Source organism: Peromyscus californicus, unplaced genomic scaffold (genome assembly GCF_007827085.1).
Source record: "Peromyscus californicus insignis strain IS unplaced genomic scaffold, ASM782708v3 Scaffold_21__1_contigs__length_65335640, whole genome shotgun sequence".
NCBI lineage: Eukaryota > Metazoa > Chordata > Mammalia > Rodentia > Cricetidae > Peromyscus > Peromyscus californicus.
The window spans coordinates 16,775,208-16,794,292 of record NW_026294514.1 but is presented as its reverse complement, the minus strand read 5'-3'; the positions used below and the strand labels follow the sequence as shown (position 1 = coordinate 16,794,292).

Here is a 19,085-nt window from a genome sequence, read left to right as displayed (position 1 = left end):
CAGCCATTACAGATTTAGGCTGATCAGGTGTGCTTGTGCATATGCACGTGTGGAGACCAGATGTTAACATCAGGTGTCTTCCTGACTCCCTTCACTCAATTTACTGAGGCAGCCTTTCTTGCTGAGCCTGAAGCTCCCTACCAATTGCTGTCCTCACTCTGACTAGCCAGTTTTTCTGGTCTGCCCACCCAACTCTGTATCCTCCCGAGTGCTATGATGCCATGCCCTCCCGGCATTTTTGTGGGTGCTAGGAATCTGAATTCTGGTCTTTATGCTTGCATAGCTCCTACTTTATCTACTAAACCGTATTTCTAGCTCCACAATACAGCTGTTTTTAGGTTTATATTGTATTTGATGTGTATGTGTGTGGGTCCGAGTTATGTATGAACCCTGTGTGCATGCAGGTGCCTGAAGAAGCCAGAAGAGGGCATTGAATCCTTTGAAATTGGAGTTGGGCAGTGGTGAGCTGCCATGTGGGTGCTGGGAACCAACTCAGATTCTCTGCAAGAGCAACAAGCGCTCGTAACCACTAAACCATCTCTCCAGCCCCCACAGAGTAGTTTTTATGTCTTACATTTGGGTATGTAAGTGATGAAATGGTATTGGGGGGTATTTTATTTATTTATTTTTGTCGAGCTATGTTTCTGCTTTCTGGAATGGTTGATTTGTAGTTGTCTTTGACTACCAGCAGCCCAGAATTAATTAGTTGTTTTCCCTTCCAGTTGGCCTGTCCATGTATTTAAAATATGGAGGTGCTTATATTTATAGCTATTCTTCCGAGTTCCACTATTTTTGATTTAGAAAGGAGGTGGGTCTGGTGGTGTATGTCTGTAATCCCAGCACTTGGGATGCAGAGGCTGCACCATCAGTTCAAAGTCACTTGTTACCCAGAGGGTTTGAGGACAGCCTGAGTGTACGAGACCTGTCTCAATACCAAAAGGAAAAGCTGACAGGGACATGACTAACGGAAGCTCTTGTTGCTCTTAGCATCAGCATACGAACTGTATGTTTCTTCTCTCAGAAAGACCGAGTCCATTGACGTCATGGACGCGGTGGGGAGTAACATCGTGGTTAGCACAAGGACTGGAGAGGTGATGAGGATTTTACCACGAATGCATGAAGATATCAACGAAGAGTGGATCTCCGATAAAACCAGGTACAGTTGATAGAAAAATGGATGGTCTTCTTGTAGATTTACTTTACATATGTGAGTGGTTTGCTCCTGTGGATGTCTGTGTGCTACAGTGTTGTGGACAGTGTGAGCCGCCATGTGGGTGCTGGGTGTGTACCACAGTGTTGTGGATGGTTGTGAGCCACCATGTGGGTGCTGGGTGTGTACCACAGTGTTGTGGATGGTTGTGAGCCACCATGTGGGTGCTGGGTGTGTACCACAGTGTTGTGGATGGTTGTGAGCCACCATGTCGGTGGTGGGTGTGTACCGCAGTGTTGTGGATGGTTGTGAGCCACCATGTGGGTGCTGAGTGTGTACCACAGTGTTGTGGATGGTTGTGAGCCACCATGTGGGTGCTGGATGTGTACCACAGTGTTGTGGACAGTGTGAGCCACCATGTGGGTGCTGGGTGTGTACTACAGTGTTGTGGATGGTTGTGAGCTGCCATGTGAGTGCTGGGAACTGAACTCAGTTTCTTTGCAAGAACAAGTGCTCCTGACCATATAGCTATCTCTCCAGCCCTTATTGTCATTTTAATGGAATTTTTTATGTTGCAAAATTATATAAACTACTGAAAAATCTGGATTTTTATAAAGAGAATGGGGGAAAAAATCATCATTAGTAGTTACAAATGCTGGGCATGGTGGCATAAGCTTGTGGTCTAAGGTACTTGGAACCTGCAACAGGAGGATCTGAAGTTCATGACCAACCTGGGAGGGAGACTTAGACCTTGTCTCAGAATAAACATACAAAGGGGCTGTAGCTGTAGCTTAGCTGTAGAACACTTGCTGACTGTAGTCAAGGCTGTGCTTTCCATCTCTGGTGCTTGGGAATAAAGGAATTAGAGAGAGCCTTTTTTCCCCAAGACAACACCTCTCTGTGTAGCCTGACTATCCTGGAACTCTTTCTGTTGACTCGGCTGACCTGAACTCACAGAGTTCTGCCTCTGCCTCCTGAGTGCTGGGATTAAAGGCATGCGCCACTGTGCCCAGCTAGGGTAGATCTATCTATTGCCACCATACCTGCCTTGGGTATTTATTATTCTCTTTGACACTTCAGGTAGTCTTCTATTGGTTCATTTAGTTATTTGTTTGTTTGTTTTTTGGTTCAGGGTTTCTCTGTGTAGTTTTTGGTGCCTGTCCTGGATCTTACTCTGTAAACCAGGCTGGCCTTGAACTCAAAGAGATCTGCCTGCCTCTGCCTCTGCCTCCCAGTGCTGGGATTGAATGGGTGCGCCACCACCGATTGGTTGTTAATCTTCTATTTAACAGTTTTAAACTTGAAAATTAAAAAAAAAAAGAAAATTATAGTTGCTCCTTATCAATATTCTATATGTTGTGTGATTTCTTTTGCCTAGATTTGCCTATGATGGACTGAAACGTCAAAGACTTACTGAGCCCATGGTCAGAAATGAAAAGGGACTTTTAACTTATACCTCCTGGGAAGATGCACTCTCTCGTGTAGCTGGAATGGTAAAACATTGAAATATAGGATAAATAGTGTGTAGTTTCCAAGAAGCAACTTTGTCATGAAGACAGGACATATCTTCCTCTTTCATCTTTCTTTCTTCCTTTCTTTCTTTTTATTTTTTTAGACAGGGCTTTCATTGTGTAGCTCCAGCCGATCAGGCTGGCCTTAAACACTCAGAGATCCTTCTTCCTCTGCCTTCTGAGTGCTGGGACTAAAGGCATGTGCCACCACACCCATTCTTTTCTCCTTTCTTGCCGAGATTATAATTTGTCTCTCTGACATTTTTGAGAGCTGTGTCTCAGATATTACACTAGCTTCATTCTAGACTGTGGCCCATAGACCACTGACACACGCTCTCCACCTTCCACCTTGTTAGGCTAGAGAAAGGGGCGTAATTACTGCCCTCCTAGGACTGATATCAGAGGAAACACGAAAAAGGTGCAGGGTGCCTAACCAAAACACCAACTCTGTGGCTTCAGATCCCTTCCTACAGAGAGGGATTCTGGAACAGAGCCTCCGAGGAATGTGAGCTTGCCAGAGCCAAGCTGGAGGTCGGGGGGTAGCTCACTTGTACTGAGTGTGCTTAGCATGTGTAAAGCCCTAGGTTTAGTTCCCAGCAGTCAGTAAAAGGGAAAAGAATAGACCAGATGAAAGACATTGTAGACAAAGAGCAAAGCCTAGAGGGAACGACAGAAGCTTTAGAATAGCTTGTGTTTCATTAAGGTAACTATAACTCCATGATTTTCATCCTCCAGAGCTCACGGTGAAGCTCCTTTGTTCATAAGGTAACATACACAGCCCTGCCAAGCTAGGGTTACTCGCCTTGGTCCCACACACATCACTACTGCTTCTCATTTTTAGACTGAATGAGCAGTGGAAAGCTTTTTAGTCACACGTGGATTAGTGTTTTTCTGCTTTGCATGTTGTTCAATATATTTTACTGATGCATTTGGCAAAGAAAATGTGTGATTAGTTTTGTTTTGTTTTTTGAGACAGGGTTTCTCTGTGTAACAGTCCTGGCTGTTGTTGAACCCACTTTATAGACCAGACTGACCTTGAACTCACAGAGATCTGTCTGCCTCTGCCTTTCTAGTGCTGGGATTAAAGGCGTGTGCCACCACTGCCCGGCTGAAAAATGTATAATTCTTAAAATATAGGAAAATTAGAATATATATAGTTTGGCTTTAATACTATGTCCAGAAATATGTATATAAAGCTTATAATCTGGGGGCTGGAGAGATGGCTCAGAGGTTAAGAGCACTGGCTATTCTTCTAGAGGTCCTGAGTTGAGATCTGGTGCTCTCTTCTGGCCTGCAGGCAGAACACTGTACACATAATAAATAAATAAACCTTCTTTTTTAAAAAAAAAAAAGCTTATAATCTGCTTTGGTGACAAGAACTGTTAGGTATAAATTTATTAGGAATATAATTAAGTGGTTCATTGCATTTAAACCCAAAATATATTAAATCGAAAACTCATAAGTTATTTCAACAATCATATGCTAATTAATTTGATCCACCAGCAAAAGAAAAGGTTAAAATTCTATTATTTGCTAAAATTTTTGACAGCAGTGTCCTTTTAAATTCATGTTTTATATTTGCTCCCCTTTTTTCATTTTTTAAAATGTTTTTAATTGAAATGGAATTGCATCACTTCCCTGTTTCCTGCCTCCAGGTCCTCCCTGTCACCCTTCTTCGAATCCTTCACAGGCCCCTCCCACTCTGAAGTTGATAGCCTTTTTCTTTTTTTGTCGAAAAAAATGTTCATACACCTGGGCTATCAAGTGAGTCCCAGGAAAGGCGCAAAGCTACACAGAGAAACCCTGTCTCGAAAAACCAAAAAAAAAAAAAAAAAAAAAAAATGTTCATACAATATATTTTAGTCATAAACTGGGTGTGGTGGCAATCGCCTTCAATCCCAGCACTTGGGAGGCAGAGGCAAGTCAACTTCTGAGTTCAAAACCAGCCTGGTCTGCAGAGCAAGTTCCAGGACAGCCGGGGCTACACAGAGGAGCCCTGTCTTAAAAAACAAGCAAACGAACAGAACCTTTCTGCCCTTCCCATGGTGTTCCCTGAGCTGTAGATGTATCTGTTGTGGCTGGGTCCTTTTGGTCTGTTGATCGCTGCTGCATTGTGTCCAGTTTTGGTTCTTCTTTCCATTCGCTGTAAAGAGAAGCACCTTGGATGGGTGGTAGCTACACCTATCCAGGAAAGGTGGCTGATGCGTCCCCATGTTTAGTTCTCTTTTGATACTTGAAAATGACTTTTTATTTTCTGAACAGTTATGGTCTTTGATGACTCTAGGTTTCTTAGTGACGCTCTTTTTGTCTGTTTCTAGTTACAGAGCTTTCAAGGCAAGGATGTGGCAGCAATTGCAGGTGGCTTGGTGGATGCTGAAGCCTTAGTAGCTCTGAAAGATTTGCTTAATAAAGTAGACTCTGACAACTTGTGCACTGAAGAGATCTTCCCCACCGAAGGAGCTGGGTGAGAAGCAAGACGCTGTGCTCCAGGCTACTGCTTTTGGTTTTATTTTAGTTTTGGGTCTCGTGTATCCCAGGCTGGCCTTGAACTCTGTGTCACAGAGGAACTGTCTGTCTTTACCTCCCAGGTGCTTGGATTAAAGATGGGTGCTTTTGTACTCTACCATCAGTTAGTTACAGAAAACAGCCACATCTGTAACATCAGTGTTCAATTTCTGACACACTGTGGTTCTCTATCATACCAATGTACTTTCACATATAAGTCAAAATCAGACAGCGTGGAAGTAGAGAGGGGCTGTTTGAGAAGAGGAGATTAGCAGGAGTGGGAGAGCAGCTTGAGAGGGTAGTGAGTGGTGAGTGTGCCCAGATTACACTTTTCACGTGGATGAAAATGGGATTCCACACCTGTAGCTAGAGTTTTCCTGCCTGGCCCACAGTCAGGACAAATCTCTGTCACCCGCCAGTCCCACAGCAGCTCAGACCCGACCAAGTAAACACAGAGACTTATACTGGTTACAAACTGTATGGCCGTGGCAGGCTTCTTGCTAACTGTTCTTACAGCTTAAATTAATCCATTTCCATTACTCTATACTTTGCCACATGGCTCGTGGCTTACCGGCACCTTCACATGCTGTTTCTCATCGTGGCGGCTGGCAGTGTCTCTCTGACTCAGCCTTCCACTTCCCAGCTTTATTCTCCTCCTTGTCCCACCTATACTTCCTGCCTAGCCAATGGCCAATCAGTGTTTTATTTATTGACCAATCAGCAACACATTTGCCATACAGAACATCCCACAGCACACACCCATATGTGTAATTAACACGCTAATAAGAAGGTAAAGTTGTAGGAGAATTAGCCATTAATAAATATGTAAGTTTGATTTCAGGTAGACACACCTGCCTGGGATGGTGGCTCGTGTGGTGATCTCAAGCACTTGGAGAGCTGAGAGAAGGACTGCTCAAGTTCAAGGCCAGCTTGGGCTGTAAAGTGAGACCTTGTCTCGTAAACAAAAGAAGAGTTAGGCATGCTTTGTCAAAATGTTTGTGTGAGAGTGCCCTGGGATTTACGAGAAGAGAGTAGTCCCTGGGTTCTTAGCATGTATTAACTTTGTATATGTATTTTAGCATGTATTAAGTTTACTGCAGGGTTTTATGTTGTTATTGTTTCTTACCTTCTTAAACTTGAGTCATATATTATCCTTTAGCACAGATTTACGTTCCAATTACCTTCTCAATACTACGATTGCTGGGGTGGAAGAGGCAGATGTTGTTCTTCTAATTGGCACAAATCCACGTTTTGAGGCACCGCTATTTAATGCTAGAATTCGAAAGAGGTGAGTAATGTAATGCTCATGTGGTAAGAGTTGTAAAAATATGTGATTGTTTTTGTTTATGTATGTAACTATGTTTTAGGTAATTCCTCCTAAGTGTTAGTTGTAGTGATTCTGGAGGAAAACTCCTGACCAATTTATTTTGTTAGGATTTTTTTTTTTTTTTTGAGTTTGTCTGTTCTGGAACTCACTGTATAGGCCAGGCTGGCCTAGAACTCACAGAGATCAGCTTGCCTCTGCTTCTTGAATGCTGGGATTAAAGACATGTACTACCCCACCTGGCTTCCTATTTATAGAGACAGAGTCTCATGTGGCCCAGGCTAGCCTCAAGCTCACTGTACGTCAGAGTGAACCTTGAACTCCTAATCTTCCTGCCTTTACCTCAAGTGCTAGGATTATAGGCAGGTGCTACCACACTTGGTCCTGTACTTTTTATTTCAATTAATTAATTTTTGTTTTGTTTTTCGAGACAGGGTTTTTTGTTTGTTTGTCTTTGTTTTTGTTTTGTGTGTGTGTGTGTGTGTGTGTGTGTGTGTGTGTGTGTGTGTAGCCCTGGCTGTTCTGTGTGTGTGTGTGTGTGTGTGTGTGTGTGTGTGTGTGTGTGTGTGTGTGTAGCCCTGGAAGTTCTGGAACTCACTCTGTAGACCAGATTGACCTGCCTCTGCCTCCAGAGTGCTGGGATTAAAGGTGTGTGCCACCACTGCCTGGCTCCTTTTTTTTTTTTTTTTTTTTTTTTAATGTACAAGTACTTCATTTGCATGTATGCCTGCATTATAGAAAAGGGCACCAGATACCATTTTACATAGTTGTGAGCCACCATCTGGGAATTGAACCTTTGGAAAAACAGATAGTGCTCTTAACCACTGAGCCATCCCTCTAGCCTCCCCCCCCTTTTTTTAATAAAATGATCTTTTAATTTATTTATTAATTACATATACAGTGTTCTGCCTGCATATATTCCTGAATGCCAGAAGAGGGCACCAGATCTCAGTATATGTGGTTGTGAGCCACCATGTGGTTGCTGGGAATTGAACTCTGGAATACAAGCCAGTGCTCTTAACCTATGAGTCATCTCTCCAGCCCCCCCCCCCCCCCCCCCCCCCCCGTTTTAAAAAAACAAAACAAAACAAAAAACCAAGGTTTCATGATGTAGTCAAGACTGACATTGAACTTTGAATGAAATTAAGGTTGAGCTTGAACTGACCCTTCAGCTTCCTCCTCTCCTCATGAGTTACAGGCATGTTTGTTTGTTTCAACTTTATGTGTGTATATGTATGTGGGCATGGATGTGCTATGGTGCGGTGCACATGTGATCATTCCCTCCTTCCACTGTGCAAGGCCCAGGAACTGATTGATTGGCAGGTGCCCTACCCTGCAGAGCGTCTAGCCAGCCCCACCCTCTGTGTTCGGTTTGTCTTCCCGTGGTAGGGCTTACTTACTTACACTCAGGGCTTTTCCGTGGATACTGTGTGCCTTGCTCCGTGTTAGAGCGGTTTCCCTCTTGTCCAGCGTCCTTCTAGAGTCACACCTTGCAGTTAATGTCATGGCATGTCACCCCCTTACTTCCCTTGTGTGGCACAGACTGGTGGTTTCGGAGAACCCCTCCCCCAGTGTCTGTCTGTCTTGTGTTGTAGACATGTTCAGTAGGGCGGACGTACAGTTTATGATCTAATCTGGGAAATTCGGAGAGTGAAAGAGGGAGTTACCGCTCGAGGGTAACAGGTGACTGAGCATTGTTTTACACAAGCGGTGGAGTCACCACGCGCCATAGGACTCTGCTGTAAAGAGCAGATGAATGAGTTTGTTTTCATGAATGTTTGAGAAGTAACTAACTGCCATACAAGTGCTGTGAAATGTAACCCACATTGTTTACATTGGACTTGTACTCAGAATTCTACACAACAAATCTGTTTTCTGAATTATTTGTACATTTTTATAACACTCTTACTTTGAAAGGTACACATGAAATTATATCTGTTAAAATTAAATAGTCTGTGAGTTCTTTTGCGCTTTTGACATTTTGTGACTGTAAATAGAGGTAGTACTTAGAATTGTTGACCAAGGGCTGTGCTTATTTGGCTCCAAAAATTGTTTTTGTTTCAGCTGGCTTCATAATGACTTAAAAGTGGCTCTCATAGGTAGTCCGGTGGACCTCACTTACAGATACGACCATCTAGGAGACTCTCCTAAAGTTCTACGAGACATCGCTTCGGGGAGCCATTCATTCAGCCAGGTGCTTTTGAGTTATACATATCTACTGTTGCTGGGTTTTGATTATTAGTTTCTTAAGGTTTAGTTATTTTTATGTGCATTGGTGTTTTGCCTGCTTGTATGTCTGTGTGAGAGTTCCAGATCCTCTAAAACTGGAGTTGCAGACAGTTGTGAGCTGTCATGTGGGTGCTGGGAATTGAACCCAGGTCCTTGGGAAGAGCAGCCCTGCTCTTAACTGCTGAGCCATCTCTCCAGCCCTGCTTTTTAATTATTATTATTCTTTCTTTTAGATTTATTTATTTTTGTTTTATATGTGTGAGTATTTTGCCTGACTACATGTATATCTACTACTTGCTGGCCTGGTGCCTAGAGAGATCAGAAGAGGGCACTGCATCCCCTGGAACTAGAGTTACAGATGGTTGTGAGCTGCCATGTGGGTGCTGGGTTCTTGCTCCTCTCCAAGTCCTGAGCCATCTCTCTAGCTCCTTTGATTTATTGTGTTTGTTTGTTTGTTGTTTTTTGAGATAGGGTTTCTCAGTGTCACAGCTCTGACTGTCCTGGAACTCACTCTGTAGACCAGGCTGGCCTCAAACTCACAGAGATCCCCCTGTCTCTGCCTCCTGAGTGCTGGGATTAAAGGTGTGCACCCCCACCGCCCGGCTGTTTTGTTGTTTTTTCTATTGTGTGAGCTGCTTGTTCTTCAGTTTCCCTTCTTTCCATCTCCAGCAAGCCTGTGGTTTCCTGTGCTCTGGAGACTCACTCCCGCACTGTGTGCAGCAGTCTTGGCTGCTTTAGGGGTGCTCTGCGCTTTCCCGCCTTCTCCTATGTCTGGGTCTCTGTGACACTTGAGCATCATTTCTTTTTGTGTCTTGACATTTGCAGTCTATTAGTTTGTTTGTAGCCCTGGCTGGCTTGGAATCCATTATGTAGATCAGGCTCCCCTCAAACCTAGTGATCCTTTTACATCTGCTTCCCAAGTCCTGAGATTACAGGCAGGTGTTGTCACACCTGGGTCACACCTGGGTCGTCAGTACCATTTGGGTATCTGGAGGGACACTCTCCAGGTTGTAGGAACCTACCATAGTCTTTCCAGCCAAAGGATACTTGGCTAGGATGGTCATCCCAAGGCTTACTGTGTAAAATCTGGATTATGTGATATTGAGCTTTTTCACAGTAACATTGGCAAGATGTTTTTATTAACTCAGATGTTGTTAAGTAAATTAATGATTCTTCATGTTAGGTTCCCAAACTCGGAAGATGCAAATATGGTTAAATTGTTGAGCTTAGACTGGCAATATTTGAAGGTCACAGCTCTTTTTTTTTTGGATAGGTCTTAAAGGACGCTAAAAAACCAATGGTGGTTCTAGGCAGTTCTGCACTCCAGAGAAGTGATGGAGCAGCAATTCTCGCAGCTGTGTCCAGCATTGCACAAACGATTCGGGTGACGAGCGGGGTTCCTGGAGACTGGAAAGTTATGAATATTCTGCACAGGTTTGTCCACTGTGTTACATACTAGAAAATCCAAGTGAGTGTCTGTGTGTGATGTTTATGTGGACAAGCAGCCTTCAGAAACATTATTCCTGTTGAAAATATGAGATGTAAAATGTTTCGTTTAAAAAGAATGCAAGTTAGTAATTAATAGTAACAATTTATGGAGTAGGGAACGATGAGGGCAGAGGGGAGGGTGGATAAAAGGAAACTTTATTTGTGTGGTGACCAAAAAAGTAATTTAAAGTGTGAGGCTGCATTGGTAGAGCTTGAGCTGGCATGCAGGAAGTCCGGATTTGTTCCCCAGTACCACCTAAGAGGACATGTGCTACACACCTGTAACTCCACCCGTTCAAGTCATCCTCCACTGCACGGTAGAGACCAGCGTGGGATGAATGAGACATTGTATTACAAACAAGCAACAAAACCAAAGAAACTTCCCAGGCAGCGGTGGCGCACGCCTTTAATCCCAGCACTCGGGAAGCAGAGGCAGGCGGATCTCTGTGAGTTCGAGGCCAGCCTGGGCTACTGAGCGAGATCCAGGCCAGCCTGGGCTACACAGAGAAACCCTGTCTCAAAAAACAAACAAAATTACAGTGAGTCCTCTGACTTTGATTAAATGATAAAAATATAATCTAATATGAGAATTTAGCTAAAGAGATTTTTTTTTTTTTTTTTTTTTTTTTTTTTGGTTTTTCGAGACAGGGTTTCTCTGTGTAGCTTTGCCCCTTTCCTGGAACTCACTTGGTAGCCCAGGCTGGCCTCGAACTCACAGAGATCCGCCTGCCTCTGCCTCCCGAGTGCTGGGATTAAAGGCGTGCGCCACCACCGCCCAGCAGAGATTTTTTTTATAGATATTTTGGTATGCTAATTTATTTTAAGAAAACTGAAAAGAGGGCAAGTGTGAAAATGAAATTATTTCATGGTCTGAAAATAATTCCTATTGCTATTTTAGTTCCTTTCCTTTTAGTCTTTTTTTCCCTGTATTGATTGTTTCTAGTTATATGGTTGAAATCATAATTTGACTATAAATCTTGAGTTCTGATTTAACTTATTTTTATTATCAAATAAGAATTTTCACCTATATGTTAACAGTTTAGATGCAAGATTGTAAAACATCGGTAGCAAACTTCTACCCTCTGGGGTTCTCCTATTGTGCTGTAAGCCTGTATCTAAGACCTCTTCCCTCCTTCAATAAACGGCATTCAGCAAAAAATAAAAAACAAAAACAAAAACAACAAAAAAAAAGAATTTTCACCTATAATTAGAAATCCTTTATGAACTATTTTCTGCAAATAAAAAAATTTCAGCAGGGCATGGTGGCACACACCTTTAATCCCAGCACTCAGGGTTAGAGTTAGGGTTAGGGTGAGGATACAGATCTCTGTGACAGCCTTGTCTACAAAGCAAGTTCCAGGACAGCCAGGGCTGTTACACAGAGAAACCCTGTCTCACAAAACAAAACACCCAGAACCAAAAAGAATTTCATACTATATATTTTGATCATATTCTTCCCTCTCCCCCAACTCCTACCAGGTCCTCCCCACTTCGATAGTCACTCAACTTCATGTTCTTTCTCTCTCTCTCAAAAAAAAAAAAAGAAAAGAAAAAGAAAAAGAAAAATCAATAAGACAAAAAAAAAAAAAACAAAAACAAAATAAAACAAAGACGTTAATAGTTATTTACTATAATAATATATAGCACTCTTTCTTTTTTTAACATGTACGCTGATGGTAGTCTCTAACAACTTTTAAATAATTCCGTGAGTGACTGGGGTGTAGCTTAGTGGTGTAAAGTGCTTACCTGTCCAGGTGCAAGGGGCTAGTTTCCATTGTTAGCTCCTTCCTTCGGTTATGAGAGCAGAAGCCCTGGACTGACCAGACCCGGTTTGCATGCTTCTACTATTTCAGAGCCTCTTCCTTAGGAGATCTTTTCACGGAAACAATTCCATAAAGGCATATCCAGTCTGTGTGTCTTGGTATTCTGTGTAGTAATGGCTTCACACCCCCACCTGTGTTTTTGTGTGTGTGTGTGTGTGTGTTTCTTTTGTTATTGAGAAAAGGTCTCACTATGTAGCTCTGTCTGGCCTGGAACTTGCTGTGTAGATCAGGGTGATCTAGAACTCAGAGATCCAACAGCCTCTGCTTCCTAAATGCTGGGATTAGAGGTGTGCACTGCTATGCCCGAACTCCCCCCACCCTTTTCTTTTTTTTTTTTTCCGAGACAGGGTTTTTCTCTGTGAAACAGTTCTGGCTGTCCTGGAACTCACTCTGTAGACCAGGCTGGCCTCGAACTCACAGAGATCTCCTGACTCTGCCTCCCAAGAGCCTGGGATTAAAGGGGGGCGCCACCACTGCCCAGCGGCAGGTTCTTTCTGTACGTCCAGATAGCCCTGAATTGGCTGTGGTGCCCCAGCAGGTTGACCTCAAGCTTGAAGCTCTCTTCATAGCTCTGACCCTGGTGTAGCTGGCATTACCAGCATCATCCCCACATGAATTATTGTTTTATCAATGGTTTTAAAGTTCTCCCTTTTACTTTTTTTTTCTTTCTTTGAGATAGGATCTTGCTATACAATCCGGACTAACCTTGAACTCACTGCAGCTCAGACTGAACATCTTCCTGATGGTCCTCCTGCCTTAACTGGGATTATGTGATATGCAACCACACCTAGCTCCCTTTTGATTTGCAAAATCCTGTGGCTTTGTTCTAATGTTTGATTTACTGCTGTTTTCTGTCTCACTCTGTTGAACTTCATCCATTTACAGTTGGCTTCAAATTTCTATAATTTGTCCATGGCATATTGTTTCATGAAAAGACGTCAGGGGAAGGAGGAGTAGCTCATGATGACAATACAAGACTCTAGGTTCAATCTCCTAAACCACAGGAAAAGGAAAAAAAAGGCGGGGGGGGGGGGGTGGGGGGGGTGGCGGCGGCGGCCGCTCACCTTTGATCCCACTTAGGACTGTTACACAGAGAAACCCTGTCTTGGAAAAAAAATTGCTGCATGTATTTGAAATTCCATAACTGTTTTATAGGATTGCAAGCCAGGTAGCTGCGTTGGACCTTGGATATAAACCTGGGGTAGACGCCATTAGGAAGAACCCTCCCAAACTGCTGTTTCTTCTGGGAGCAGACGGCGGCTGTATCACACGGCAGGACCTGCCAAAGGATTGTTTCATTATTTACCAAGGCAAGTAGCACCGTGGCACCAGAAACAAAAGACAGTCAGACATGGTATATATTAAGCTATTCGCTACACACAGTTTCCATTTGAGTGACTGTTGTAATGTATAGAAGTTCATTGAAATGTATAGACTTTGGGTCTGATTAATCTGAGTATGTGACTTTCTTTATTTGCAAGTGTTTTATAATAAACCTTATTTTAGAAGTCAAAATGAACAAAATCTGTTTGTTATGTAGAGGGGTGGCATAAGCCTGTGTCCCAGCTCAGTGAGGATGAGACGAGATGGCAAGAGTTTGAAGCAGTCCTTAAAAAACCATCATAGGTGTTACTGTATTTGACATTGCTAACAAACACTGTACCTGCCAGGCTGGAGATAGGGATCCGCAGTCACGTCCATTGGCTGCTCCTCAGATAGCCTAGATTCCACTTCAGGCACCAGCATGGCAGCTCCTGAGTGTCTGTACCTCCAGTCCAGGGGCTCCAACACCTCTTCCGACCTCAGGGCACCAGGCATGTATGTGGTGCACAGATACACACACAGACAAAAGACCCATACACAAAATAATTTTTTTTTTTAAAGATTTATTTTATTTATCATGTATACAGTGTTCTGTCTGAACTCATCCCTGCAGGCCAGAAGAGGGCACCAGATCTCATCCTAGATGGTTGTGAGCCATCATGTGGTTGCTGGGAATTGAACTCAGGACCTCTGGAAGAACAGCCAGTGTTCTTAACCTCTGAGCCATCTCTCCAGCCCCACAAAATAATTTTTTAACAATTAAATAAAAGATTTCTTGCCTGAAATGACTTAATAACATGTAGTAGTGGTAGCCTGAATGCTCAATAACAGGAATGGCTGAAGTGGGCTCACTCATAAAGAGGAATGTTAAACAGTAGTAGCTCCTGTCTCCAGGAAGCTGAGGGAGGAGCAATGCAAGTTTGAGGTCAGCCAGGACAACACGGGACTCTATCAGAATATTTAGCCTTATTACTTAATAATAATAATATATTACTATTATTATATATTATTAAAGAAAAGAACTTTAATAGTGCAAAATATTTTTTATAGTTTTTTTGTTTTGAAACAAGGTCTCATGTAGCTCAGATTGGCCTCTATCTCAATACAGAGCTGAGGATGACCTTGAACTTCTGATCCTCTGCTTCTGCCTTCTGAGTGATGAGATTATAGGCATGCACAACCACATCCAGCTAGTATAATATGTATTGTCTTAATAGGTTTTTGGGTTTGTTTGGTTTTTTGAGACAGGGTTTTTCTCTGTGTAGCCCTGGCAGTCCTGGAACTCACTTTGTAGACCAGGCTGGCCTCGAACTTGGAGATCTGCCTGCCTCTGCCTCCTGAGTGCTGCAATCAAAGGTGTGTGCTGCCATGACTCAGCTTGAACTATACTCTTATTCTCATTTTAAACATATGAAAGTGGTTCTTCATGGTAGCACACGCCTTTAATACCAGCACTCAGGAGGCAGAGGCAGGAGGATCTCTGTGAGTTTGTGACCAACCTGTCTACAGAGTGAGATCCAGGACAGCCAGGGCTACACAGAGAAACCCTGTCTCAAAAACAAACAAACAAACAAAAACCCAGAGTGTGGTTCAGTGGTAAATAGTTTGCATGGGGTGGTTTGATGTTCAGAGCTGCAAAAATAAAAATGAGATTTAAAAAGGAGGATGCTGGCTCACACATGATTGAGCCTGTATGATAATGAGTATTCAGAGACGGGTAATGCCTACAGGGCGCTCACCAACCTAAGACAGTGCCTGTGTGGCCTGGGCAAGCATCTCCATGACGGGTAAGGTGACCTGCTGATGTCCTACACAGCCTAAGTCAGAAGCTCATTTTTTAGTAAAGGGGGAAACTTTAGGGCCCTGGCCCCCGTTTTGGGTAACTGTTGCCTTGCTTGCTGACCTTGACCTTGATATTCTCCCTATGCTAATTCCCTGCCGGGTTCCGCCCTCCTGAATGCTTAAGGGAAGATCCTTGTCTGAGTGTCCTGCATAATGGGCGTTAACTGCTTAGATGCAAGATTGTAAAACATCAGTATCGAACTTCTGCCCTCTGGGGTTCTCCCACTGTGCTGTAAGCTTGTATTTAAGACCTCCTCCCTCCTTCAAAAAACGGCATTCGGCATTAAATAAATAAATTAATTTAAAAAAAGAATAAAAAAATTTAAAAAAAAGGAGGATGCTGTCTTCACATACAGTGTAACCAGTATGTGTTGGGGTGGTGGTGGGGGGGGGCATTTGAGGTATTAACTGTGTCACTCATGCTGATCTCAAGATTCTCCTGCCTTGGCCCCCAGATCCTGAGGTTACGGCTGTGTACTACTTTTTAGTATTATTAATCTGTGTATTAATCTAGTTTTTACTAAAATGTGGTTCGCCATTTTTCTCCTCACAGGACATCATGGTGATGTTGGTGCTCCCATAGCTGATGTTATTCTCCCAGGGGCTGCTTACACAGAAAAGTCTGCTACTTACGTCAATACTGAGGGTAGAGCCCAACAAACCAAAGTAGCAGTGACCCCTCCTGGCTTGGCAAGAGAAGACTGGAGAATCATAAGAGCTCTCTCGGAGGTATTATTCTTGAGACATTTCTTTGAAGTCTTTTTTATTCATTAATATTCATTAAGTATCTGGGGATGTAGCTCAGTTGGTAGAGTGCTTGTTTAGCATGCATGGGGTCCTGAGTTCAGTAAATTCCTGTCTATAATTTATAGTGCTGGAGATAGACCCAGGGCCTCAACAGATAAAGACAGGAGCTTTGTCACTGAGCCACATGTTCATTCATTAAGACATGGCTTAGTGATGCTGCTTAGGGGATGCTGGACGTGTTAGCTTGTTAAAATGATTTTCAAAGTCATGGACAGTTTTTCTCTAAAATGAGGGAGGGTTTGCATAACCTGGTAGTGTAGGAGAAAAAGCCTTCAGAGAAGGGAGAATTAAAACCAGCATTGATACGTAGCCTAGCATCGTCTCTGTAATCCTTTACTCAGAACCATACACTTGCTAAGTACTCTCTCTCTCTCTATGGAGCAACACTCTGCAGTAAACTATTAATATGGTGACATCCTCTGAATTAGAATTTTTGACATCTGTATTCCACACCTGATGCTTCCTTGAAAAATCTGTCTGGATTGGAGAGATGGCTCAGCAGTTAAGAGCACTAGCTGCTCTTCCAGAGGACCTGGGTTTAATTATCAGCACCAACATGATGGCTCACAATGATCTGTAACTTGTTTTAGCAGATTTGATACACTTTTCTGGTCTCCTTGGGGATAAGGCATGCCCTTGGTACACAGATGTGTACACAGGCAAAATGTAAACAAAAAAGTAATAATTAAATAAATAAAGCTTTTAGAAGAAAAAAATTTGACTGCTAAAAGATACTAATAGAATTTTTTTCCATTTAGTAATATTTCACCACAGTTACAATTATAAATTATTTTGCCCCCTCTTTTGGTGCTGGAGATGGACCAGTCTGATGTACATACAAAGCCCCAACCCTGACTTTTTTTTTTTTTTCTCAAGACAGAGTTTCTCTATTGTAGCCTTGGGAACTCCATCTGTAGACCAGACTGGCCTCAAACTCGTAGATCCACCTGCTTCTGCCTCTCAAGTGCTGGGATTAAAGGTCTGTCATGTAGCTGGATTTTTGGGGGGTCACCAACCAGCTCCCAAATCATGACATGTATAGTGATATTTTATTTGTACTGAAATGTGATTTGTATGTTAATAAATAAAGTTCCCTAGGGGTCAGAGCTATTAGCAAGCCATAGCGAAAGCTGGGCAGTGGTGTGCACGCCTTTAATCCCAGCACTTGGTAGGCAGAGCTAGGTAGATCTCTGTGTGTTCCAGGATACAGCCAGCATTGGAGACACAGGCCTTTAATCTCAATACCAACCATAGAAGACCTGGAGGTCTGTACAGACAGGCAGTGACGAGTCAGTCATGTGGTTGGGTTTACAACCAATGAGAAGGCAGAACAGAAAGTCTTTATAAAGACAGACACATAGGAAGTAGGTCTCTTTCAGAGAGATAGGACCACCGCAAGAGGAAGGGTAAGGTTTTTAGCTCTTAGCTCTGACCTCTTGGCTTTCTTCTCTGTATTGGTTCTGTGTTTCTTACTGAATATGATGGTTACTTCTACAGACATGGAGACTTATTCTTAGTTATGAATGCTTGGCTTTATCTTATGCTTGTCCCACTAGCTCTTATAACTTAATTTAACCTTTCTCTTCATCTATGTTTTGCCTCGGGGCTTTTTACCTTTTATTCCTTCTGTATGTCCTACTCCATGGCTGACTGGCTGCTAGCTTCTCTCCTCTTTCCTCCCTTGAGCCTAGACTCCTCCTCTTACTTATTCTCTCTGCCCACCAACCCTGCCTACCCCTCTGCTGTCCATTGGCCGTTCAGCTTTTTATTAGACCAATTAGGTGCCTTAGGCAGGCAAAGCAACACATCTTTACATCGTTAAACAAAAAAGAGGCCTGTCAGCCTAAAAGAGCCCATTTTGATTTTCCTTCAGTGAGCTAATGTTAGCACAGATACTGGTTGTGCTGCCAGGGTATTTCCACACGTGTGGCCTCAGGGATAAAGTGGGTAATGAGTGAAATTGAAACTGGGTGAAATCAGCAAGTCAGGAGTAGACGAACAGGCACTGCCCTCTTGGGTGTCTAATTTCATTGGAATTCTCAATCTTAGTGTTATTTTATTTTAGTTTTTTAAAGATTTATTTATTTTAATGTGTGTAAATGCCTCACCTACATGTATGTCTGTGCACCACATGCCTGTGATGCCTCTGGAGACCAGAGACAGCATCACCCTGGAACTGGAATTATGCATAGTTGCTAGCCACCATGTGGGGTGCTAGGAACCTAACCTAGGTCCTCTGCAAGAGTAGCAAGTGCTTTTAGCTGCCACTGAGCTCTCTCTCCAGCCCCTTAGCATGACTTTATTTTTTTTTTTTTTACTGATTGCTTCTTTATTCTAAGATGCAACTTTTCTTGAGACTTTCATACAAGGCAATGGACGGATAATGTTAACCTGCTAAAGAAAACATACTGACCACAGGGGGAAAACGCAAATACAACATAAACAAATGTAGCACATCTCTGCCTAGTTAAAGTAATATCCCACAACACTGCACCACCTTGCCAAGCTAAGTGACATGTATTTATTGTATTTGGTTAGGTTGTACGCTGCAGCATGTATTTGGAGGTTTAAAGGGCATTCCGAGGGAATCTGTTCTCTCCCTGCACTGAGTGGGTCCTAGGGATCAACTCAGATCTTCAGTCTTGACCCCAGGAGTCTTGAGTCATCTTGGCCTGCCCCAACTCTGACATATTTAAGTACTAAAGTTGTATGTCATGATGGATTTGATCTCTTTAGATTGCAGGTTTCACTCTTCCATATGATACTCTGGATCAAGTGAGGAACCGGCTAGAAGAGGTCTCTCCTAATCTTGTTCGATACGATGATGTTGAAGGAGCTAATTACTTTCAGCAAGCAAGTGAGCTTGCCAAGGTAAAAGCTTGCCTGTGTGCAGTTTCCTGATGGTGTTTATCTGGCACAATAGTACTGGTTTTCAGTCCGATTATTGGTCTCTTCTTTTTTCAGCTAGTGAACCAGGAACTTCTTGCTGACCCACTTGTTCCTCCTCAGCTGACTATAAAAGACTTCTATATGACAGGTGAGTAACTCTCAGTCGACTACCGATACTCAGAGAGAGTCAGAGG

The 19,085-nt window shown here is 43.0% G+C and overlaps 1 protein-coding gene across 1 annotated transcript in view; it reads left to right on the top strand.

The window, feature by feature from the left end:
* The window catches only part of Ndufs1 (NADH:ubiquinone oxidoreductase core subunit S1), a 36,238-nt gene that overhangs the window by 14,591 nt on the left and 2,562 nt on the right, over positions 1-19,085 (top strand). The window contains exons 9-18 of the mRNA XM_052749642.1: positions 1,022-1,156; positions 2,529-2,643; positions 4,980-5,125; positions 6,326-6,454; positions 8,555-8,684; positions 9,993-10,153; positions 13,186-13,340; positions 15,749-15,924; positions 18,739-18,873; positions 18,967-19,039. Of these exons, the coding sequence (XP_052605602.1) occupies positions 1,022-1,156; positions 2,529-2,643; positions 4,980-5,125; positions 6,326-6,454; positions 8,555-8,684; positions 9,993-10,153; positions 13,186-13,340; positions 15,749-15,924; positions 18,739-18,873; positions 18,967-19,039 (1,355 nt within the window). The remainder of the gene's footprint in view (positions 1-1,021; positions 1,157-2,528; positions 2,644-4,979; positions 5,126-6,325; positions 6,455-8,554; positions 8,685-9,992; positions 10,154-13,185; positions 13,341-15,748; positions 15,925-18,738; positions 18,874-18,966; positions 19,040-19,085) is intronic.